Source organism: Macaca mulatta, chromosome 4, assembly GCF_049350105.2.
Source record: "Macaca mulatta isolate MMU2019108-1 chromosome 4, T2T-MMU8v2.0, whole genome shotgun sequence".
Lineage (NCBI taxonomy): Eukaryota > Metazoa > Chordata > Mammalia > Primates > Cercopithecidae > Macaca > Macaca mulatta.
Genome location: NC_133409.1, coordinates 4,686,465 through 4,711,956, shown reverse-complemented (window position 1 = coordinate 4,711,956; position 25,492 = coordinate 4,686,465). Strand labels below are relative to the sequence as shown.

At 51.0% G+C, this 25,492-nt stretch overlaps 1 protein-coding gene across 15 annotated transcripts in view; it reads left to right on the top strand.

The window, feature by feature from the left end:
- The first annotated feature begins 1,261 nt into the window (after nucleotides 1-1,261).
- UNC93A (unc-93 homolog A) overlaps nucleotides 1,262-25,492 on the top strand; it is a 37,015-nt gene continuing 12,784 nt past the window's right edge. For 2 of the 15 annotated variants that reach the window (XM_078001171.1, XM_078001173.1), the window contains exons 1-8: nucleotides 1,266-1,526; nucleotides 2,360-2,571; nucleotides 3,057-3,238; nucleotides 4,217-4,446; nucleotides 4,941-5,066; nucleotides 11,037-11,251; nucleotides 13,014-13,149; nucleotides 14,888-15,019. In XM_078001171.1, the coding sequence (XP_077857297.1) occupies nucleotides 1,415-1,526; nucleotides 2,360-2,571; nucleotides 3,057-3,238; nucleotides 4,217-4,446; nucleotides 4,941-5,066; nucleotides 11,037-11,251; nucleotides 13,014-13,149; nucleotides 14,888-15,019 (1,345 nt within the window). In that variant the 5' untranslated portion in view covers nucleotides 1,266-1,414. Of the gene's footprint in view, nucleotides 1,527-2,359; nucleotides 2,572-3,056; nucleotides 3,239-4,216; nucleotides 4,447-4,940; nucleotides 5,067-11,036; nucleotides 11,252-13,013; nucleotides 13,150-14,887; nucleotides 15,020-16,680; nucleotides 18,379-20,493; nucleotides 20,676-22,694; nucleotides 23,832-25,492 lie in introns of those variants that run through there. The other 13 variants (XM_078001164.1, XM_078001167.1, XM_078001165.1 and 10 more) reach the window with 13 other exon arrangements.

Here is a 25,492-nt window from a genome sequence, read left to right as displayed (position 1 = left end):
AATTCAAACCAAGTCAAAACCAAAACCCAAGTGCCAATAAAGGCACGCTGTGGGTGATCAGGCCACGCTTCCACTCAAATGGAGTGGGCAAGTTTCAAAGACTAGTCTTACCAAGTTTTAGATGTCCAGACTCCAAATGTGTGTTCCTTCCCGGTGTTCAGCCACTGCGTTGATCCTCCATGGGGGCCTGCCACACACTGCTCTGGCGAGGCGTCCCACTGGGGCAAATGCCTACCGGGGAGCACTCTCAGGATCCGTGTCACTTGGGCTGGTCGGAGTCCCTCGCAGGGATGTTCCACAGGGCAGGCTTGAGCTGCCTCTACCATCTGCCATTCACCTCGCTTCCCAGTCAGGGAACCAAGAAATGTAGCAGGACAAGCCACAGACAAAACTCCTCGGACACCGAGTTAAAGAAGGAAGGGGTTTATTCAGCCAGGGGCATCGGCAAGACTTCTGTCTCAAGAGCCGAGCTCCTTGGATGAGCAATTCCTGTCCCTTTTAAGAGCTCACAACTCTAAGGGGGTGCGTGTGAGAGGGTTGTGATTGATTGAGCAAACAGGGGATACGTGACTGGGGGCTGCATGCACTGGTAATTACATCGGAACAAAGCAGGATAGGGATTTTCACAGTGCCTTTCTATGCAATGCCTGTAATCTATAGATAACATAACCAGTTAGGTCAGGGGTCAATCTTTAACTACCAGGCCCAGGATGTGGCGCCGGGCTGTCTGCCTGTGGATTTCATTTCTGCCTTTAGGTTTTACTTCTTTCTTTGGAGGCAGAAATTGGGCACAAGATGGTATGAGGGGTGGTCTCCTCCCTTATCCTCATGTAAGTTTTTTCTCTTTTAATAATTGCTGTACGGTGTTGTGAAACCATACAGTCTTTGCAATACGAAGACTTTGGCCCCAGGATCTTATAATCACATTAGCACTTCTTTAGCAGTTGAACTATGTATCTTGAAGTTGACATTTATGCCTTGTTCTTTAAGACTGAAGTTCACATTCTGCACCACTGACAATTTCTGACAGTTTCTTGTACTGTGAAATGTTCTATCTATTCTATACATGTATAAAAAGTGAAATGTATCACTTTACCATCTGGACCATGTCTGTTAGAATTTAACAGGAAAAAAGCACCATTACCTAGAGGCTGGTAAGAGTCATGATCTTTTGCCCCATAGAAAGTGGATGTTGCAGATCACAGAGAAGGTGAATGAGTAGCAGCGCTCCCTTGTGCTTCATGGGGTCAGTGATAACCAAGTTCATTAACGAGTGACAGGCTTAATGACTAACACACCTCTAACATTCTCCTCTAGCTCAGATGAAAGAGAGAATGGGACTTCTTGGTACTGACTGTTTTTCCTGTTCCTCAATTGGTTTCTTTTAGGGAGCTACAAATGTACCTGTCCACTGATGATTGATGTTTTCAGCCAGCACGATGGACAGAAGTCTAAGGAACGTCCTTGTTGTTTCCTTTGGGTTCCTGCTTCTCTTTACAGCCTATGGAGGTCTGCAGAGCCTGCAGGTATGTGTCCAGTCAAGTTACCTGAACTTCTTGGCCTCCAAGAATCCCCATGGTCACAGACAATAATGAATTGGAAATTTGAAAAATCTAATTCACCTGGTGTTTCTTTTTCACTGCACACCAAATCCTCTAAAACAAACAGTGGTTCTCAGATGCAGTCCTCCAGTGAGCAGTTCCCACTCTCATCTCAATAGGATTGGACAACAATGAAGTGTGCGTTGCTCTTGGAGAGCTCTGAACAGCAGGGGTCTTGGGATCGTGATTTGTTGGGACATTCTTTGCCTTTGGGTGGTTAAAAGGAGACACAGGAAAAGTCATTGTGAATATGATTGCATGCCCTTGGCTTTGTGGTTAGGGGCAGCCATGTGAATTTATCAAATATCACTAGACCTTATAGATTCCAAGCTTACTCTAAGCAAAACTGTGAACTTTGACAACATGGTCTCTCTATACTTTGAGCTCTTTACGTCATGCTCTCCGGGACAGCTGTCTCTGCTAGTCAGGACTGGCGTGAGCAACACAGAGTGTTCAGATAGAAGTGACTCAGGAATGACTGTGCCCCAGCATGCCTAGGAGCTCAACCCACCTCTCTCCAAGAACCCCAAGGCTTCCACGCGGTTGGCTTCGCTCTCAGGCCCCAACAAGGCACATGCATCCCCAGACTCCCTCCTCAGAGCTCAGCAGCCCCAGTGAGAAGACAGGGCCTCATTCCAGAGAGTTCTCATGAGTCCTCAGCCTGGTCTGGACTAGGTCCCCTCATCCAAGGACCAAGGATGCTCTTTTGTGGCACCTCCCCTGCAGCTGCCACCTCCTCTCACCCTTTCTGGCTGCAGGCCTCCAAGTTCTCATTCAGCTCTCATCTTGGAGGTCACCTCCTCCCCACCCTGCCCTGGAGCCGAGGTTGGGGTGGGGCACCCAGCACCCTCATGGCAGCGTGTGCCTGCCCATGTCATCTCCACCAGTGGCAGCAGCCTGCAGTTTCCAGGACACAAGGGCCATGTCTCTGGTCCATCCTCGAACCTCAGACAGTGACAGGCACTCAGAGGTGGGCGATGGATATTTGTTGAAGGGAGAAATCATTCATGCACACTCACTTGCTTCATATCCTTGGGGCCTCCCCATGGGCTGAAGGACCCCTTCCATTCCCTGGGAGCATGCAGGCCCCTCACAGACCGATTCTGGCAGAGTCTCCAGCCCCGTCCTGCCACACTGTCCTGTTCTCAGCTGAGATTCAGGTAGGCGTCCACAGAGGTGTGAGCAGCTCTCACAGCCATCCAGCCTCAGCACAAGCACTCACAGGGGTGCCGGGCCTTCCCTCCCTGATGTTTAGACACACTAACTGCTTTATTCCAAATTCACCTGTACTTTCCTCCCACCAGCTGCAGAGGAGGCTCCCAGGGCAGCAAGCCTGTGGCTGGCGGTTCCTGGGAGCTGTGGCGGCCTCTAGCCTGGGGGACACTGAGGACCTGCTGGTGCCTCATCCCACTGTGTCCATCCCGTGCTCTGACAGGGCTGGCTTTGTTCCCACAGAGCAGCCTGTACAGCGAGGAGGGCCTGGGTGTGACAGCGCTCAGCACCCTCTATGGAGGCATGCTCCTGTCCTCCATGTTCCTCCCACCGCTCCTCATTGAGAGGCTGGGCTGCAAGGGGACCATCATCCTCTCCATGTGTGGCTACGTGGCCTTCTCCGTGGGCAACTTTTTCGCCAGCTGGTACGCAGCCCCCACCCCCTGCCCACCCCACCCTGGCCGTTCCCCACGCTAGGGACGTTCACTCTGCACACGACTTGCATTTGCGCCTGATTACTGTTCACTGCAGGCATTTTAAAATGAGCTCTGCTGCCCCCGCACCCCCACCTCGCTTTGGTAACAGACGGTGCTGGGCTTCCTTACTGTTTTCTCACCAAGGCTCCTCTGTGCCCCCCACTGCTTCCATCTCCTCCTTCCAATCCCTGATGCTGGCCTCTCCCTGGGATCTGTTCTGATCCTCAGCTCCCCTGGCTGGGCGAGGGTTCCAGTAACACAGGGGACTCTAACTCCAATGCAGAGGGTGAGTCTCGTGGGCACCTAGGCAGATGTCACCAATGGACCAAAAGCTGCACCTTGCCCACCATTAGGAAGTGGGTATGGCCAGGGCAGGTCACAGGGATGGGAGGTCACCCTGCTCCCTGGTGACTTGGACCACAGAGACCGAGCTCTGAGGGCTTTGGACTGCACCCCAGGCCCCAGGAACACAGCCATGGAGCATCTTCCAGGGACGCTGGTTGTGACCCAGGACATGCTGCTGATGACGGCTGCATGTCCTTCTTCCCGGTAGCTGCAGAGTCTCACACAGCACCCTGCCACCAAGGCCTGAGCCGGTCACTTGGTCTTTTTAACTGAGGCTGTCCCTCGGCCTTCTTTGTTCTCCTCATCTTGTTGTTTGTGGTTGCATCCAGTACAAGGAGCCTCACTGGCCTTCAATTTCACTTTTGCAAATCAATCTGAGCTGGAAAATGCACTGATTTTGCTCATTTATCTGAGTCTAATGGTGAATCCATCCATCCAACCAGCAACACCCATTACCATGCTTGCAATGGACCAGGCGGCGTTTCCTTCTCCCAGAAAGACTAAAGAACCGCAGGGACATGGGTGCAATGGGCTTGTGTCTCCTGTCACAGGCGGTGCTGTGGGTCGGCCTTTTACCCACAGGTACACTTTGATCCCCACCTCCATACTGCTAGGGCTCGGGGCCGCCCCGCTGTGGTCTGCGCAGAGCACATACCTCACGATCATGGGAAACACACATGCAAAGAAGGCGGGAAAGCACGGCAAAGACGTGGTGAACCAGTATTTTGGCATCTTCTTCCTCGTATTCCAGTCATCTGGTGTGTGGGGCAACTTGATCTCATCGCTGGTATTTGGCCAGACTCCCAGCCAAGGTAAAATTCTAATTCAAATTCTATTCTTTTAAGAGATCACAGAACTAACATTAGTTTTCAAAAACAGAAAAGTTGTGAAATCACCTGTCCGAAGTCATGGAGTTGGTAACGGATAAATCTGAAAGAGAATCCAGCATTCATGGCACCCAATCTCATGTACTTTTTTCTTTTTGACTAGTTTTGAAAACTTGAAAAATTTTAATTGTGTCAGAAAAGTAGTATAACAGGTAAGCAGCACTTTTCCAAGTTTATTCTTCCCTGAATCTTTGCGGAACACTAATAGGATTTTCCACCTCCCAAAGTGTCTTAAATGGAGTCTAGGGTCATGTGCTTAGGGGTAAATATATTTTGACACACTGGGTCTTTCCATGTGACCTGTAGTGATGCCTCTCTGCAGGTGTCCATCCTTTCCACCGTCACTTTCATTCCTCAAGAACCTACATCTCATCATATTTGCGGTCATCTCATGCCTCCCATCTGCTCTGACTTCACAGAGGCCCTCCCAGAAGAGCAGCTCATGTCCTGTGGGGCCAGTGACTGCCTGATGGCCACCGCAACCACCAACAGCACCCAGAGGCCCTCCCAGCAGCTGGTCTACACCCTGCTGGGCATCTACACCGGTACGTGCTCCACCAGCCCAGGGCAGGGTCCCCAGCAAAGCAGAGCCACACCTCCTTCCTGGGCTGACAAAGACCATCTCCCCCAATATAGAAGGAATCTCTCTTCTTCTGAAACATCCTTGCAAAATGTATTGGTCTGGATTACATGCAGGCAGTGTTCTTATGAATCAAATGCAGTACACCCGTGCTGTCTAACAGAGGATCCTGGGGTGATGAGATTGTTATACATCTCCAGAGCCCAACACAGTAGCCGTTAACCACTGTGGTTGTTTACATCTTAACTGATTAAAGTCTCAGTTCCTAAGTCTCCCAGCCACACTGCAAGTGCCCAGCAGTACAGGGGGCTGGTGGCTACTATAACAGAGAACTTGGTGGCCGGCTAGGGCACTGGGGTTGACTGTTTGTGTTTCAGCTGTGGCCAAGGGACCCTGAACATCCATAATTGCTATAAAACACCTTTTTTTTTTCTGAGAAATGTACTGAATACCCTCTGTGGAAAGGCTAGAGGGGCAAGTGCTCCCAAGTGCTGGTTGCATCTTAGCTGGAGACATTGCAAGCTCATGGTGAAACGGCTGCCCAGAGGAAGTTAATTGTCATGACAAGGCTCATTCTTAGAAGTTCATTTTAATAGAGAATGTTATGTTAATAGTTTCATATGTGACTTTAGTGTTATAGTGAAAGGTTTATTACAACTTTGAAGGAGACACATTTAGAGAGTTTTAAAAACTATTTTGTAAAGAATTTAAATATATTCTTTTTTTGGCCAGGCATGGTGGCTCACACCTGTAATCTCAGCACTTTTGGAGGCTGAGGCGGGTAGATCACTTGAGGTCAGGAGTTCGAGACCAGCCTGGCCAATACGGTGAAACCCCATTTGCACTAAAAACACAAAATTTAGCTGAGTGAGCATGGTGGCATGCACCTGTTATCCCAGCTACTCGGGAGGCTGAGGCAGGAGAATTGCTTGAACCCGGGAGGAGGAGGTTGCGGTGAGCTGAGATCATGCTGCTGCACTCCAGCCTAGGCAACAGAGAAGACTCTGTCTCAAAATATGTGTGTGTATATATATATACACACACATGTATTTATATATGTGTGTGTATATATATACGTGTATATATATATATAAAAATACATGTGTGTGTATATATATTCTTTTATATATATATTTATATATAATATATTATATATATTATAACATATATATGTGTATATATATTATAACATGTACTTATATATGTGTATGTATATATATATTCTTTGTCATTCTTGGATTTGGGGATTCATAAAGCCCTTGGAATGGGTCCTCCTTAAAGATCAAAGGTCTAGTACCTGTGAGCTCTGGGAACACCAAGTCCCGCACTCTGCCGGGGTCATAGGTGAGGAGGGTTCGTGCGCACTGGAGAGCTTTTCCTTGTGCTGAGATGATGTGCAGCACCACCCCTCAGGTCCCCTCAGGCCACTTCCACATCAGAGGCTCTGAGTGAGCACTTGCAAAGCAATGGCTGGAAGTGGACACAGCATACGGAAGCCATGCTAGGCCTTCTTGGTCCAGACATTCAGATGACTAGAAGCTCGCTTTTAGTAAGACGAGAGCCTAGTGAAGGAAACAGACACACACCCAACTAACCGAGACTCAGTCCAACGGTGTTCTGAGCACAGTTCCCAGCTGAATTGCAGCTGCATCTCCCTGGAGCACCAAGTTTCAGGAAAGCCTCCAAGGGTGGGTGGTCCCTACACTGAGTCTGGACAATGAGCAAGATTGGCCAAGCAGGGAAGTGATGCTAGAGGGCCCTGGAGGCGAGAAGTCCAGGAGGAGCCCTCAGGGCTGGGGACAAGGTGGAGGGGCAGAGATGGGGCACAGGACTAGCTGTGGCCCTCGATGTTGTGCCAAAGGGTCTGGACGAAGGCAGACTTGCCTCCTAGACAGACCCTGTGCCAGCGTGACTTAGAGATGCAGAGGGACAGCGGGCAGAGACCCACTAAGGACGGAGTGCTGAGTCCAGAGGAGGGAGCAGGGAGGGGGAGGCAGAGGTGGAGGGGCTGAGAGAGAGGCCAGCAGGGTCCGTGTGGGTTGGACATGGTGTGAGAAAGAGCAAGACAGTCCTGGGGTTGAGAGGACGATGACCTCGGGCCGGGAACACCTGGCTTGAGGACACAGAAGGACTCTTGCGTAGTGTCCAATGGCCAGTCTGACGCTGTGCAGGGCTCAGGCCAGAGGCTGATGCAAGTGTGGACGTGGAGGCATCTTCTGAGGTGGTGACTGGAATCGTGACAGGCATGAGGTTCTTAGGGAGAAAAAGCAGAGAAAATTGTTACAAAGAAGGGAGTGCAGCCGGACCCCTGGTTCAGCAACACTGAGGGCCAGGCGGACAACTGGAGCCTTGGAAGGAGACAGAAAACCAAACCAGGGTCATGGAGCACACCCAGCGTTGCAGAATCAGCTGGGGAGGGGGTTTGAGAGTGTTGAGTGTGGCAGGGCCCCCAGGAGGCTCAGGGAGGCGGCTGGACCAGGCTTTTAGCCAGTGAGCGGCTATTGACGTCTATCACGAGAGCAACCTGGGGAGGGTGCTGGTGTGCAAGGCCCAGATTGAGGGCTTTAGAAGTAAGTGGAAGTTGTGGACAGGGAGTCAGGAGGAGCCACGGTTTGCTCTGGTCTGCAAAGCTCTGCTGACTTGGAATCGTGGTCATGTTTTCCCAGCAGGCCTCTACATTCCCATCAACATGGTCCCGAGGACCAGCCAGGCCTGTGCTTCCCCCACATTTCCGCTCACCACCTCTTCTACATAGCTGGGAGGCTGGGGGACTCGGGGACATTGAGCTGAGTCAAGACCCTCAGGTCTCCTTCCAGCTCCACCAGTTCCAGTCATGCAGCCACCAACAAAGACATCTCCTATCTATAAAACAATAGAATTTTGGAGTAGGGGCTGGCAGCCTTCCTCTGTGAAGGGCTGACAGCAAATATTTCTACATGTGAAGATCTTTCTGAGGATCATATGGTCCTTGTTGCAACTGCTCAACATTGTCTTTGTAGTGAGAAAAAGCCATAGACCACATGTAAGCAAATGAGCGTGCCTGCGTGCCAATAAAACTTTATTTTCAAAAGCAGGCCATGGGCAGGCTTTGGCTCACACACCATAGTTTGCTGGCCCCTGCTGTAGAGGAACAGCACAGGCTTCTCTGTGCCCTTCATTGCCCTCTGTCCTCCGCAGGTGGCTGCTCCCTGCAGCACCTCCCCTGCAGGGGCACCCCCAGGGTGCTGTCTTGTCACAGCCCCAGCCATTTATGCATCACAGACAATTCTCGGGTCATGGAATCCCACAGCCTAAGGGAGTCCAAGTCTAGAAGTTACGTATAGCAGAGATCACACACATATAAATGAAGAAGTGGTCTTACTATTGTGATCTTAACAGTCCTGCAGGACCCTATATGTGTCCTTTTCTATAAAGCAAGGCCATATCACCATAAAGAAAAACAAAGCAAGAAAGAAAAATGGACCTAAAAGAACAAGAACACCGTCTCCCTGGGTAACTTTCCCGGGTTTCTGAGCATTCCACTCACAGTCAAATTTCTTGCAAAGAGCCGTTCTCTTTAGAATGTAGGACACAGCTGTGCAGTATCCCCCAATTCATGCCCCACAGAAGGCTCTGAGTCACATGACATCTGGACACACATAATTCTGAACAAAGGGGTGTGGCTTCTGTGTCCATGACCTGCCTCTCCTCCTCCCAAGAGGCTTTCGGGGAGATTGGAGGTCATGTCCTACTGGGCTGCTTGACACTGAAGTCCTGGCCCACAAGATGAGATCGTGGAGAAGGCTCTGCCTTCAGTGAGTGGAGGAAAAATGTGCCTTTTCCACATGGTCTACACACAGTCAGCTCAGGAGGTTGGCTTGGAAGGGGGCCCTGACAGTTGTAAATACCCTATGGACTCCCGTGCAGGCGTGACAACCCGCCAGACCGCATGGTGGCCAGGACAACGCAGAGGAAAATGAAGGGTGACCCAGAAACAACCGTGGCAACAGGAGTCCCGCTTTCATACGGAATTTCAGAAACTTCATGAGAATGTGGAATTATCATGAAATGGGAAGGGGAATATGTTTAGCCAAGATGGAAAGTAGGCAGATAACAGAAAGTAAAGCCTAGAAATAAATCTGTGCATTTCTGGGTGGAATCGGGTTAACAATGGTGCTTTCTGAGACAGGTGCTAGGATTCCGCTGTTTCTGCACACAGCTTGGAAGAGAGCTGGCTTTGCAAAACCTCCCAGTTTCAGGAACGCTCAGCTGCCGGGGCACAGTGCTGCAGCAAGCCCACTGCATGGGTCACACGAGGACCCTGATGCTGAGAGAGACAGAAAGCGCTGGATAAGGTTAGTCAGACACAGTAAGATGAGATCATTCCCATCGTCTTCAGAGGAGCAGGGGTCTAAGCTCTTGGAGGTAGAAATGAACCAATCTGAAAGATTCTGGCCCAGAGAGAAGGGAAGGATGGTCGCCAATCTTGAGCAATCTGTGATGCCCCAAATACTGTGTATCATGACCACTGCCAGGTGGGAAAGAAACAGTGGAGATGTAACGATATCACAGAAGGAACTTAGAATCATTAAGGGAATGAAAAGGCTTCTATGTAAAGTGAGAAACAGCTAAATAAACATCAGTTCTCCATTGACAGAAATTAAGGTAGATCAGATAATAAAGTGGTGGACAGAAATGATGGAGATTTAGTCATCACATTTTGGAATTATGAGAAAGTACAGGATGTTTCCTCATGGATGAAACGAATAGTTAAAATATTTTTTGCATAGATAACCCATTTATATAGTTGAAAATGCAAATCCAGGAGTCTCGCTTGTCCCCATTTCATTTTGTGTGACTTCAGTGACCTGAGGCCAGCTGCAGTCCGAGAACCTTAAGTGGAAAATTCCAGAAATAAATAATTCATAAGGTTTAAGTTGCAGTTGTTCTGAGTAGCGTGATGAAATCTCTTGCTGTCCTGCCCACCATCCCAGGCTGTGACCCTTCCCTCTGTCCAGCATGTCCGCACCATAGACGCTCCCCAGGCTGTAGACTCTCAGTAGCTGCCTCTGTTGTCAGAGTGAAAATATGTGGTGCATGTAGTCTGACACCGCCCATGGTTTCAGGCATCCACTGGGGGCTTGGAATGAACCCCTTTGGGTGGGCAACCACTGCACTGTGAAAGGGCGTGCGGTGGGGAGTCTCCCTCTCACTGCCGTCCTCAGACCCAGTTCTGCACCCATAGAAAGTCCATGTCTGCTTTATTTCCTAGACATATTTAATGCACATTTGAACAAGCACATCTATCTGTCCTTTCTTACTTAATTCAAGTGGTAGCACACTCTACACAAAGTTCTGACTCGTGGTTGTTTTTTCTCTTTTTACCATTTATGATGGGGATTTTCCCATCCATGTATAAAGAGCTTCTTTTTTATTTTCTTCAAATGCACAACATTCCATCGCAGTTGGGATACCCCTTAATATCTTTAACCAGTTCCTATTGGAGGACTTTTACACAAAATTGTTTATTTGAAATAAAAGCGTAGCACATGGTACCCTTGTGGGAATCATTATCCTAAAAATCACTCAAAAGCTGGCTGCTGTTAGAAATTGCTTTGGGGATTAGAATGAGAAGCAGAGTCAATGGTTAAGGACACTCAGATGTCTGAGGTCTCTCCGGAATTTTTTGTATTTTATGCCGGTGAGGACAATACTGACCGATTGTGGCAGGCTTCATGTGAAAGCCGGTAAGTCGTGAGCTAATCAGAGAATCAGCACAATCAAGTGCAACCAAACACCTGAGATCCTTAAGTGTGTCGTGTCTATTGTCACCTGAAATCTAGATCTCAATTAGCCCTCTCTCTCTAGAGGAGGATGAGCGACTGAAAGAAATCCGTGCCAGGCACCCTGCCTCTGGGCCCCCGTGAAAGCTGAAGCCTTTGCTATTTCCTTTCAGGGAGTGGTGTCCTGGCTGTCCTGATGATAGCTGCATTCCTCAAACCCATACGAGACGTTCAACGGGAAAGTGAAGGAGAGAAGAAATCACCACCTTTCTGGTCCACTTTACTGTCGACTTTCAAGCTATATAGGGATAAACGTCTGTGCCTCTTAATTCTACTGCCTTTGTATAGCGGATTGCAGCAAGGATTCCTCTCCAGCGAGTACACAAGGGTATGAATGAAAGTGAGGGCCGGTGGCTCAGGCCATGCGTGGCATGACTGCTTCACCTGTGTCTGTACCTGCAGGACTGCAGTGTGCCAGGCCACCTGCCCAGGGCTGGGGCTGGGGGGAATGGGGTCCTGTGCTCCCAGTGCTACCATAGCTGAGTTTCTGATTCAAGGTCTCGACCTCCAAGTAACTTTCAACTCACTTCTTGTCTCAAGGGAGAACTTCTTGCTTGAACCGTGTCTTCCTGGGGAAAGAGCCAGAGCAAGTGGATGGGCAGCTGCCGCTGACTCACCCCGCAGACACTCATTCGTGTTATCCCTGCCTGGGCCTCACCCTGCACCCTTACTTTAGAGTTTACGTATAGGAAAAGCATTAGGTCCATGAATATCACTGAAATTCCTTATCCCTTTAGTTTTCTTTTTTTTTTTCTTTCTTTCCTTTTTCTTTTTTTGAGATGGAGTGATGCTCTTGTTGCCCAGGCTAGAGTGCAGTAGTGCCATCTTGGCTCACTGCAACCTCTGCCTCCCAGGTTCAAGTGATTCTCCTGCCTCAGCCTCCTAAGTAGCTGGGATTACAGGCATATGCCACCACGCCCGGGTAATTTGTATTTTTAGTAGAGACAGGATTTCTCCATGTCGGTCAGGTTGGTCTCGAACTCCCAACCTCAGGTGATCCGCCTGCCTCGGCCTCCCAAAGTGCTGGGATTACAGGTGTGAGCCACTGCGTCTGTCACCTCTAGTTTTCAAATCATGCTTCACAATCTAAAAATCGATGTGGCTCTCCAGGCTTCTGCTCCATCCACTCAGGCCACCTTCTCCCCTCAAGGTGAGAGAGGCAGTGCCCCACCTCAGGGCGGGTAAAGAAAGAAGCCGCTTTTGGGAGCTGTTAAGAGCTGGTGGCCAGAGCTGGACCAGCGTGGGCCTGTGTCTGGCAGAGGCTCTCCTTCCGGCGGAGCCTTCCCTGCTCTGTCCCCACCCCAGATCCCTCCCAGGCAAGGCTGACAACTTAAGATAAAAAGCACCTCTGCAGGTAGAATTTGAATTTCAGATAAACCACAAATGTCTCTCCGGGAGTATGCCTAGGCAATAGTGGGTGTCCTCAATTTTATCTGGCAATGCTACTTTCAGGACAGCCTTGATGGAGAATCTTAGGGGCTTAAAAGAGTAGAAACAGGATAACAGAAAGGTCCACTTGGCATTTTGGGGACAGCCCCTCCTGCTCCTCCACTGGACTTGTCCTTGTCACCCCCGATGTGGCTGTGGCTGGTCTTCTCGTCTCAGCCTCTGTTCTGTGTGCCCGCCCTCGAGGCCGCCCGTGATGGGAGTGTGATGTGGTGGGTGTGAGAGCACGTGTGCAGCCAGCTGCTGGGCTGCTGAGGCCCCGGAAGAGGTGGCAGAGCGACCTCGTCAGTTTCTCTCTTTTTTTTTTAAACTCTCTTTAGACCTCACAGGCAATGATTGGCCCCAGCAAGGGCAGGGTGTATTGGCTTCCATATAAAATAATGCACATTTCACAGAAAATAGCAAGAAATATATGAGAAAAAATTTTGTCCAGAGTTGTCCAAACTGCCTCCTTTTAGTTCTTTCCCAAAGAGGATTTTCGTACCAACACCAGCCTGGGAGCCACAGAGCCTAGAGGAAGGCGTCGGCCACACTGGCCTGCTGGCCGTCTCAGAGCAGATGTTCAAAGCACCCGACTGCAGCTTCAGCTTGAGTGCGGGAGGCCTGGGAGCGTCCGTGACGTGGCTCTGCATCCCTCTCCCCAGTCCTACGTCACCTGCGCCCTGGGCATCCAGTTCGTTGGCTACGTGATGATCTGCTTCTCGGCCACCAACGCGCTGTGCTCCGTGTTGTACGGAAAGGTCTCGCAGTACACGGGCAGGGCTGTGCTCTACGTGCTGGGTAGGTAGCAGTGTGCGTCCCAACCCCAGCCGTCATAACGGTTTGCAGTAGCGAAAGCGTGCAGCTCACAGTCAGGACGGGGCTGGAAAAGTGCCCCTGAAACTGCTTTGAAATCAGTGACGCCCTGTAAGATGCATTCTTTCTTTCAGTCCTTCCTTCGCCCCCTCCTTCACCCCCTCAACAAGCAGGAATCAGATCTCTCTCCAAGCTGGCACTGGGCAGGCACTGTGCTCGGCATAAGACCACACAGCAAGTGCCTGCTCCGAGTGGGCACTCAGTGTGGTGACTAGGCCAGGGTGGGGCGGGGCGGGGTCTCTGCAGATGCAGATGAGGGACACGAAGCCAGTGGTGAGGCCATGGGTGTCACAGAAGGTCACACTGGGGTTGGGGTGGCTCTGTTCCACATCTGTTCACACAGTGGATAAGGACAAGACTTCTAAGGCCACAGATTCCTCCCTAAACACACAGCGCCTTCCATTTTCCTTGGGAAGAGAAGGAAAGGGATGAGTCAGAGATCACGTGAACAATGGGGAATGTGGGCACTAAGAAAAACGGCGCCTGGCATGTCAATGCCCCAGGCAGGGCTGGGTGTGGGGGTGCAGGCAGAGGAAGGGCACACAGCGAGCATCTGCCAGGGCCATGGAGCCCAAAGGCACTGCCTGGGGTTTCCTATCCATCTTCACAGCCGCCCTGTGAAGCAGACAGTGTCCCCTTACAGAGAGGAAATCATGGAGCAGAGAAGTGGAGGGACTTGCCCAAGGTGGTGCAGCCCCGGGGGCACGCGGTGCGGACCTGCCTTTCTGTTGCCAGAGACCCTGCTCTTCCTCTGTGGCATCTTGAGCGTCACTGGGCAGCCTCGTTACTGCATCCTGGAGACGCCACAGCCTGTGGAAATGGGGGTCCCAAATCTGTGACCTGCTGGGACGAGTCACAAGGAGAGGCCCACAGATACCACCTGTCTGGGAGGTCTGTGGCCTCCTCCCTTTTTTCCCCACGGCCCCCACTTGGAAGGCTCAGATGAAACCATGGGCACACTTTGTCCTATCCCCTGGCCACTCAGAAAGGGGCTGGGATCCTTCGACTTATACCTAATGAGGAGGCCCTTCTCTTTCTGACTTGAAGCCCTCTTAGCTTAGGGGCAACCTCAGGCCCAGACAGGGTGACCTTCCTTCCCAATATGATGCCAGACCACACCCAAGGCCCTCCAGGCTGAGGCTGCGGGTCACACAGCAGGTATGTGGTGCAGACCATTGACTTAGAGCTGGCAGCACGCATACACACCAGCTCACAAATTAAATGTCAAGGTTCCAACTAAAAAGATGACTTCCAGAGCATTAAGGGAACACTGAGCATGAAGCAAACATTGAGACGGTTCCAGAGGATGGTTGAGAAGGTTGAGATGGTTGAGACGATTGAGATGGTTGAGACAGTTCCAGAGGATGGTTGAGAAGGTTGAGATGGTTGAGACGATTGAGATGGTTGAGACGGTTCCAGAGGATGGTTGAGAAGGTTGAGATGGTTGAGACGATTGAGATGGTTGAGATGGTTCCAGAGGATGGTTGAGAAGGTTGAGATGGTTGAGACGATTGAGATGGTTGAGACAGTTCCAGTGGACAGTTCCAGGGGACGGTTCCAGAGGACAGTTGAGACAGTTGCTCTAGTGCTGACCCACTTACGGGTCCCTCCAGGCCATGATGATGACCCTCATTGCCTGGCGGTTTCCTCTCTGCACCCCCAGGCACGGTGACCCATCTGTCCTGTATGATCGCCCTCCTGCTGTGGAGACCTGGTGCTGACCAGCTGGCGGTGTTCTTCGTATTCTCAGGCCTGTGGGGCGTGGCAGATGCTGTCTGGCAGACACAGAACAACGGTGAGTCCCCAGCCCAGGCCCCTTCCTGGCAGCAGGGGGGCAGTCCCTGGCCAAGGCAACTGTGGGGGCTCATTAGCTGCCAATGGGCCAGAGCCAGGAGAGGTGAGTTGGGAGAGATGGGAGGGCCAAGAGGGCTGTGATGTCGCCTCTGGGTCTGATGTATTTTCTCTGAGCATTTATTCAGATTCATGATGCAAAAGTGGAAAACCACCCGGGGTTCTTTCTGGGCACCATTCCCTTGGGATGATGTGGTTTTGCTTAAGTCAGGTCGCCCATCCGAGCCTGGGTGTGAGACTGTCTACCCCTAGGACAGCAGTCTCTTCATGACTGAAAACCTTCATTCAGACGTGCTTGTGATCAGAGGCACCCTCTCCGCGTCCCTGGGCCTGGGGTGTAAACACGCAGGGCCATCCAAGGAGCCCCGGGCGATGGGAGGTGGGAGTGTGAACCAAGGAGCCCATGGAAGATGGGAGGTGGCGGTGTGAACCACAAGCCACACATGTCACAGGTCACTAGGGTCAGTGTCTGTGGAGGGGGCTTTGGGGCTTCCTGGGCAGTGGTGGGTTTTCTGTGAGCAGGTGGGGACCCTGTGTATATCGGGGAGCAGGGGAGGCCAGGGTGGGCTTTGTCCTAGAGACCACATCTGCATCACGTCTAGGCTGACTGCTGTCCAGATGGGGTGGGGTGCAGGAGGAACCAGGGCAGGAGGCGGCGGGGGGCTCCAAGGCCTTGCTGGGGCTGGGGTCCCCGAGAAGGCGGCCTAGGGGGAGTGCAGAGGGGTGGGGTGGAGTGGCCGTTCGGGTCCCCATGTGTGGGGCCAGCATGCGGGGGAGGGTCAGATGCGCCTGGGTCACTGGAAGCAGCAGAAAGCGCTGACACCCAGGAGTGACTGGGAGCTATGTGGAGTCTGTACCGTGTCACAACAATCAATTCCAAAAGGCAGGTGACAAGGTCCAAGGTGCGGTCCTAGGGGGAGCCGGGAAGCCTGGTTGTCAGATGGAAGGTGATATCCCGTGATGATGGCAGGAGCCAAATGCCAAAGTTCTCACAGAATAGGGTGGCCTGGCCAGGAGGTCAGGCAGAACAGTGAGGGCACGGGTGGGAGAGGAGCAGGAGCCAAGGAGGAGCCAGGGAGGAAGGGGCCCCAGGCTCAGGCAGCGGCACCAGAAAGGTTCCAGAGAGGCCTGAGGGCAGGCAAACTGGGAGGGGATGCCGCAGTTGCACCTGTTATTCCAGCTACTCAGGAGGCTGAGGCAGGAGAATCCCTTGAACTCCGGAGCAGAGGTCGCAGTGAGCCAAGATTGTACCACTGCACTCGTGCCAGGCTCTGCTGAGCTCCGAGGTGCTTTGTGCTGGCTGGTCGTGTTTTCCACAAGGAGACGTGTGAGAGGGTTTTGGAGGAAGGTCACTAGGAAGAGAAGGAAGCTGGGTCAGTGTGTGTGGCCACTGGTTGGAGGGTGTGCATTCTGGGTGGTGTTGAAAATAACACAGATGAGGACTTGGGGTAGGAACCCTGAGTTTCCCCAAAACCCCATCTAAGGTCCCGAGGGGTGTCAGAGGCCCAAAGAGGCAAGACTGCGTGTCTAAGAGATGCCGATGAAGCAAGATGAAGGGTCCTCTTGGAGGTGAGCATGGCTCACATGAGACCCTCTTCCCTCCAGGAGAGACATCAACATTCTGCCTTTATCTGGCAAACACTCGGGGCTTAGAAATTGGAAAAAGCAAACCCACGAAGGAAGTACAGGCCAATGTTTCTGAGATGACGGACCTGGCTGCTGTCCCGCACTGAGGATAAAGAGCACATGTGACCTCAGATCACGGACCGAACACTCCAGCCACGTCCTTTCTTGTCTTCCTGGTGGGTTGCCATCCACAGGACAGCTGAGAATCATCTTTGAACAAACCCGCACTGTTGGATTTAAGGAGCCGTGTTTCACAGTCCTTTCTGCTGCCCCAGGAATGCAGGTGGACGTAGTGAAGCTCTTCACCAAAATGAGTGTGTGCTTGGCCCAGCGCCATGCTCTGGCTTGTCGGGATCAAGGCCGGGAGCCTGGAAGGGGTAGACTGGACCCGAGGCCAGGCCAGGGCATTGCTTAACAGAACAAATACTGATTTAATGGAGGGGAGCAAACAGCAGCTCACTTTGGTATTTTTGGCAGTGCAGAATTAAAAGCTAGCGGCGTGTCATGTCGCCTGCAGGGCTCCTAGCTACGTTACCAATAAGCATCACACCATTGATTTCAACCATCCCCAGGACGTGTGGCAGAGCCAGTGTTTTACTGAGCTCCCCAAATGCACATCCCATTACGAGAAGTGCACAGTGACTTATCTGAACTTACTTGATTTAAAAATGTATTTACACATTAAATTAAAAGAAAAACACTGGGACAAATATCCCCACAATATTTCATAAGATAATTCTCTAAATGCTCCCAATGAATGTGATCATTCGTATTTGGTTTTTGTTCTTCCTGAGCTATGTGAATAGTGGACCTAACTCTCCTTTTCCTTACATGGACACACGGTACTCTCAGGGAAGGTCTTGTTGAACTGTGCAAACAAAGTTACCTAAGGACAAAGAGTATGAATGTCCAAGTCCAGTGAATGACTGGAATAAAGACTCCTTTTAATAAGGGATGCTAACTTAAATTGAAATTATTTATGTCTTTCTGTACAGGAAAAAGTAATTTTTTTCAAAAATAAACCAAATTGGCCGGGTGCGGTGGCTCACCCCTGTAATCCCACCACTTTGGGAGGCTGAGCCAGGCAGATCACTTGAGCTCAGGAGTTCGAGACCAGCCTGGTCAACATGGTAAAACCTCATCTCTACTAAAAATACAAAAATTAGCCTGGCGTGGTGGCACATGCCTGTAGTCTCAGCTACTAGGGAGGCTGAAGCTGGAGAATCACTTGAACCCAGGAGGCAGAGGTTGCAGTGAACTGAGATCACGTCATTGCACTGCAGCCTGGGTGACAGAGCAAGACTCTGTCTCACAAAAAAAAAATGTTGGGGAAAATATTTTCACATACTTGAGAAGCTCCTGTGGACTTTACTCTAGCAATCGTCATGCGCGAGTGGCATTTTAGTACCGTGTTTGTGCACTCCTGGCAGGCTGGCTCTCCATGCAGCACAGCACACACACAAGGTCTCTGTTCTCTATTTTTTGAAAAAAATGGAAATTTTATGTAGCTTTGGCTACATCTCAAAAACAGCTCTTTCTCATTTTTGTTCTTCTAAATAGCAAGTTAGATTTCTAATCCTATTCTCCCCAAATGTGTGCTTTCTTTTAAGAACATATGTGGGCCACATGTGTTCCTAATTAACGACACTGAATAAAACCCAATGAACTTTGTCCTCACTTTTTAGTCATCACTGCTCAGTTTAAAGACAGGTCCTTACAGTCTCCCACTTAGAAGCAGGTCAGAGGACTTCACCATTCGAGCCCCTCCTTCCTGGGCCAGAATTGAGAATCCCCGGCTCACTGTCCCACTGGGCTCCAGCGATCCCCCGGCCTCTGCAAGGGGAGATCTGTGCCAGGCACTCCTCTCTGCTTATTCCCTCTGACAGCAAATGAAAGATGGGTGTGGTTGCCAGGGCAACTCTTCCTCACCAATGCACTGCCATGAAGATATGGAATGTCTATTCTAAAAATACTGTTTTGCTCTGTTGGCTGTTTTCAGGCCGATAAACCCAGAAAATATGACTTCTTCAATGCCCTATTCACTTAACCTGTCTTCTCTGACCAAACAAGATTGCTGAACTTCTCATCCCCATCCCAGTGTTTGAGGACAGGAGCCACATCCTGGTCTCTTTAACCCTGGGCCATCTGGGAAGAGGAAGCTGACAGGCCAGGCTGAGAGCAATGCTTTGTCTTTTTAAATACATTTTTTATTTTGAAATAGTTTTAGATTTACAGAAAAGTTGCAAATGTAGAGAGTCCCCTTGAAAGGTACCAACCTAGAGACCCAACTCATTTACCCCATAGGCCTGTGCCAGCTTCCCCAAATGCTGAGCATCTCACACAGCCACGGCACATTCGTACAGCTAGGAAGTAACGCTGCCATGTGACAGTTAGTGGAGGGACAGCCTTTATTTGGGTTCCTCCAGGTTTCCCACGAGCGTTCTTTTTTCTGTGCCAGGATCCTGTCCTGGACTCCCTGTTGGACTCAGTCATCGTATCTTCTGGCTGCTCTGTGGCAGCTTTTCATTTTCCTTGTTTTTCATGACCTGGACCCTTTGGAAGAGCACTGTAGTTTGTAGGCTGTCCCTTAACTTTGGTTTGTTTGCTGTTTTCTCATGATTAGGCTGGGGCTGAGGGTTTGGGGAGGACAATCCCCTGGTGAGGTGCTTCCCTGTCCCATCATATGGGGGATACAGAAGAGGGACAGGCCTCCTCACCAGCGATGTTAACCTTGATCCTGTGGGCACCGTGGTGCCAGCCACATCTCTCCACTGCAAACTCTCCACCTTCCCTTTCCACATGCGGTTCTGCAGGAGCGAGTGCCCAGGGAGCCAGCAGTCAAGGAGAGAGCAGCTAATCTCCACCTATGTGTATGTCTATGTGTACACTGTAATTCTTCCACAAAAAATACCTGTCCCTTCTCCCCGATGTATTTGCTGACTCAATCATTGAGCTGCATCAGCATGGGCTCGTATATTTACTTTGCACTTTGGGTCACCATCCAACGCCACATTATTTCTTTATTAAGGTGGACAGTAGGCCACGGGGCTTATTCTGGCCCCCACTGCGTAGCTGTCACTCCTTTCTCTGGCAGCCAGAAGGCTGGTTCCCACTAGGTATGACCGCTTCCTTGTGTGTTCAATCTTGTACACGCGTACAGTTATTTCAGGATTGTTGAAATACCGTTTTCAGTCTACTTTCCTTTTTAAAAAATGTCTTTCCCCACTATGTCCTTAGCTGTGGGTAGTTCCATGCAATTTGAAACAATAAATGCATCGCTTTCTTTATGTTTAGATTAAAATAGGCACCAAATCTTGAGTAATTCACTGAAAAGCCTGACTTTAATTATCTCTGGTGTTGGCCTCTCCTCCCCTAGACTGGGCTGATGTCATTCACACACGTGGCTTCCCCTTCCCCGAGTGGGGCAGACGGTTTCCCCTGATTCTTCCTCTGAGTTTCTTAAAGGCAGTTCCGGCGGCATCATCTGGGTCCTTGGCATCTCCCTCTGTAGGCGTGGACCCTGCTTCTGTGGGTAGAGATGTGTTAGGAGACAGGTGGGAGTGATGGTGTCACCTCTGTCTGGGGCCACTCCCGTCTTATTCGGCCTCCTCAGTTCTGTTTTGTGGCCAGGGGACAGCCCACTTTCCAGCCACCTTCTGGGTCCCAGATCCTCCATGCTGGGGGCTCCTCCTGTCTCCCAAACACATCTAGGCGATTTTGAACACAAGTATGTGAGCCAGCAGACAGTCTAGCTCTTTCTCTCTTTGTTGTGGATCTCCTCTCTACGTTCAGATTTTGGAACCAGAGTCAGCGAATGTCAAGTTCTTCATGTGACATGTGAGGCATTAAGGGCCCGGAAAGTTTACGTTTATGGAAAAACTCAGAGGGCTGAGGAGAACACGGCTACTTATGAAGAAGCTGAATTGGCCTTGAACCAACCAGAACTTGATGAAGGGAGACGATGGGGGAGCGGGGTGAGTCCCTTTCTTGGAGGACAGCGATTTCTAATCATGGCAGCACAATATAAATTTCATCTTGAAATGCTTGAATGACATCAACCCATATTCCCAAAAAGCTTAAAATTAGAGTTGCCTGTGTTACTAGAATATTTATAATCTGGGTCCATTGGCTTTGGTTTTGCGACCTGCCCAGGGTGCAGCTGGGAGCTTTTAGCCACAGAACATAGCATGATCTACCACTTATAGCCATGGTGTCTCAACTTGGATTTTCTTCCCTAGAACCTTGGTTTTGGATCCAGTGCTAAGAGTCACCCTCAAAAAACAGGCAAGAGGTGTTTAGAATAGTCTCAGAAGCCAACTAAATCTAAACTTGGTTATTCAATTCTCTTCGGTCATTACTTTTATTAAGGTGGACAGTGTGCAGACTGTGGGACGAGAAGGGCGCCTTGTCCTGAGGGTTCCAAAGAACTTCTTGTTTCCCGAACATTCCTAAGCTGTTTACAATGTGAATCTTAGGGCAAGGGCTGTAGACAAGGTACTCCCCTGCTGTAAGCGCATCTGCATTGGTCTTCAGCAGTAGAGGAACATTCACGATGTGAGTTGTTTTGTATAAAACCAGCTGGCAAACCCTGGGGCGAGCTGCTTTTCATCACTTTCTTTAAATCCAGAGGAAAAAAAAGCACCCCTTTGGATGGGAGTGGAAGGTCCCTGGGGTCAAGTTCATGGACATCTGTCACGTTGCTGTGGAAATGAGCAGGCCGGCCCCAGGAAGGACAGCGCCTGTGCTTCTGGGTGTTTATCTGGACACTTTCCTTCTTGGAGGGAATCCCTCTCTCAGTGACATCATCTGTTGCCTGGGAGGGACAGGGCCTCGTCCCTCCCAGGCCATCCCAGGGCGGCTGCTGGGGACGGTGGCTTCAAAGACTGTGTTTCACAGCCCTTGTCATTGCCCTCCCTGGAGCCACACAGCCAGGCAGGCGCCCTCCCAAACACAGCGGTGCTGGGCCTCCCTGAACATGGTATCATCTCCAGCACTAAGGAGTGGTGGGTAGAGCGAATCTTCGGAAAGACGGTTCTCTCCGCACTCAGTGTGTATCTTGCGCTGAACCAGGTGCCATGGAGTTTACGAAATTAAACACCATCCTCCCTCCCTCAAGGACCCCAGCGCTGGCAGTCTGGAATCCTCCTGGGGAACCACATGCTTCTGCCCCTGGTTTCAGGCCCTGCTGCCTGCAGTTAAGGTCACAGCACACCCTGCCCCACCGGAGCTCAGGCTGCCTCTGTCCCTGCACCTGTCCCTGCCCCTCACCTGCCCACTTGGCTTCAGCCTGTGGAGGGTTTTCCTGGGTCTCGTGGCCAGCAACCTGGGCGGAGCCCCAAAGGGGCCGCTGTGTTTAAATCACAAGCAGGAAAATCCTGGGGCTCAAAAATCACTCAGCTAAAGGGAAAAGTCAAGCTGGGATCTGCTTGGGGCCAACCTGCCTGCCATTCTATTCGAAGTCATCCCTCTGCTCACTGATCTGAATGTCTCCTTTGGAGAGGCTCATCAGAAACTCAGAAGAATGCGACCATTTGTCTCATCTACCCATGACCGGGAAGCCCCCTCCCTGCTTCCAGTCTTCCCACCTTTGCTTGGAGTTGTCTTGCCTTTCTGGACCAAACCAATGCTCGTCTTCACCAAACCAATGCTCATCTTATCTATGTTGATTGATGTCTCATGTCTCCCTAGAATGTATAAAACCCAACTGTGCCCCAACCACCTTGGGCACATCTCATCAGGACCTCCTGAGGCTGTGTCATGAGCACCCATCCTCAACCTGGGAAAAATAAACATTCTAAATTAACTGAGACCTGCCTCAGATTTCCGGGGTTCATGCTATCATCTGCCATGTAAAATCATTCTGTTGTGAGAAAAGAAAAATGTCCTGATTTTGTTGAGAAAATGGGGCAGTGGGAAAGCCGTTGTGCTCTTTTCATGAACAGGGTCACCGTGGGGCCCAGGGCAGAGCTCTCACTCCGCTCTCTCCTCCGCAGCTCTCTACGGCGTTCTGTTTGAGAAGAGCAAGGAAGCTGCCTTTGCCAATTACCGCCTGTGGGAGGCCCTGGGATACGTCATTGCCTTTGGGTACAGCACATTTTTGTGTGTGCGAGTCAAGCTCTACATTCTGCTGGGGGTCCTGAGCCTGACCATGGTGGCCTATGGGCTTGTGGAGTGTGTGGAATCCAAGAACCCGATCAGACCCCACGCTGCAGGACAGGCGAACCAGGCAGAAGATGAAGAAATAGAAACAAAAATGTGAGAGCAGCGAGGTCCGAGGAGGATGAACTCAGAAAGCACCAGCCAGAAAGTTTACTTAGAAGATGCCTCAGGACTTGGAGCGACTCATCGTCACCATCTCAGTACAATTTGGCCACTGTGAAGATATCATATTATTTCACTCTTTATGTATTTTTTTCTATTCTAACAATTTTTTAGTCCACCATCTTATCAACAGAGATCAAGTGTATACGTGAAGGTATCAGTTAATTTAATTTTAGATACAAAAGAAAAAAGTACAATCAGCCAATTAGAATTTGCCTGAAATCATAGGCTCACCCTAGTTTTATTGCTGTAGTTGTTTTTCAGAATTGAAAGACGGCTTAAAACAATGTAGACTAACCCCACAATTTTACAAATGGGCAAACTTACTTTCTTTTTTTTTTTTTCGAGACAGAGTCTCGCTCGGTCGCCCAGGCTGCAGTGCAGTGGTGCCATCTCGGCTCACTGCAAGCTCCGCCTCCTGGGTTCACGCCATTCTCCTGCCTCAGCCTCCGGAGGAGCTGGGACTACAGGCGCCGCCACCACGCCAGGCTAATTTTTTGTATTTTTAGTAGAGACAGGGTTTCACCGTGTTAGCCAGGATGGTCTCCATCTCCTGACCTCACGATCCACCTGTCTCGGCCTCCCAAAGTGCTGGGATTACAGGCGTGAGCCACCGCGCCTGGCCACACATGGATAAACTTTTAAGCTTCTAACTCTACTTGGATTAAAACCCCATACATTTTGCAAAGGGGCCCTGACAAGTCAACTGACTCAACCCCACAGAGTCAGGGGGTGACAAAGTCAGACTGGGGCTCAGGATTCCAGAAATGTGTGGGGTCTGTGTTTCTAAATAAAAGCAGTTGTTCAGCGGACTCACCTCCTGCCCAAGTACTGTTGTGCTAAATACTCACGCGGACACACACACACACGCTTACGCGGACACACACACACGCTTCATCGCATCAGTGCTTTAGCGTGCTGTGGCCTTCACAGACCTTTGAGAGCATTTCACACTGAGATGCTACACGTGTCTGTTAACGTGGAAAACAGCACCGGGCATGGGTTGGGTGATATTTGCCCGTCTCAGTCACCATCTGGTCCCTTGACACCTGGTCTCCTCTCTCACTTGTTCTTCCTAGCAGCGCTGTCGACTGCCCATCTCCAAGGCTGCTTTCTTGTCCACTGCACTCGGGTCCGCAGGCCTTCCCCAGCCCTCCCCTATCACTAGCACCCACCTTGCCCAGCCCCCTCTAGCCTTCCCCCTCCTCCTCCCCTACAACCCACCCTCCACGGACCTGTCCCTGCCCCCCCACCCCTCCCCAGACCCCTTCCTGGCCCCTTCCCAACCCTCCTTGGCACCCCCTGCCCTCCCACCACTCCTGGACCCTCCCTGCTCCACCCACCCTCCCCCTACTCCCGGGCCCTCCCTGCCCCCCCAACCGCCCTCTCCCCACTGCCTGCCCTCCCTGGACCTGCCTCGCCCTCCCTGGACCCTCCCCAACCCCTCACTCCTAGGACCTCCCTGGCCTGTGTGCCTGGAGCTTAGGTTCTCTTTTGTCCTTTAACCCTAAGCTGCTTCCTTCCCCTTCCCCTTCCTCTTCCTCCCCTTCCTCTTTGGTTCACACCGCGGCTTCTTCTAGACCTTCTGGGTCCTGTCTGTGGCTCTCCCACCTGCATGTTGTTCGTTTATTGTTTCCACGAGCGTCTCCTCCTCCTGGAACTTCAGCTTTCCAGCGTCTAGTACACAGCACTAGCAGGTGCTTCATATGTGCGGAAGGAAATGGGCCTCTCTGTGAAATTCCAAATGCTTCCTTCACTCACCCTCATTCATTAGGACGCTGGCCGCCTCTGGCCGTGGGAGGGGAAGTAAATGCCTCCTGGCCCTTTCTCCTTCCAGTCAGTGTCAGCCAGCTGCCCAGATGGGCAATGATCAAAGGCAGAGAAAGTGCAGCTGCCACAAGCTAATGTTTCCTGGCCTCTTGAATGTCACCTCTCAAGCTGCCCCACATCGAGCTGCACATTTTCTCCTACCTGTTAGAATTTCCCCGGTAGCCCAGTGTCTCTGACCACCAGCAGCCACCTTCTTGTCACCCAGGCTCACGTTCCCTTCACGTGCCACTCTCTCCCCTGCCTGGCTGATCAGGGAGGAGGCCCTGCCGTTCCTCCCCCAGTCTTCAGATCCTCCGCCTCCATTCCATTCCCTCTCGGTTGCTTCCTGGTTCACTGTCCTCCCTGCAGGGCTCGTTCTCGCCTCCATCAGGGCTATTGAGAAAGGGATTTTGCTAAACACAGGACACTTCACTCTCCAGCGTCCATCTAAAGAGCACAATCTTACCCCCTGGCTGGGACAGTCCAGGCCTCCGTGAGTTAATTCCAGCTGCCTCTCTAGCCTTCTGTCCATTTCACAAGACTTCTCTATCCAATGCTTCTGTTAAACACCGAGGTCCTTCCCTTGTGGGCCCTTAGCTCATGCTGCTCCTGTGTCTCTATGAAAACCACGTTTACCCTCCCAGACCCACTGGAATGCTGT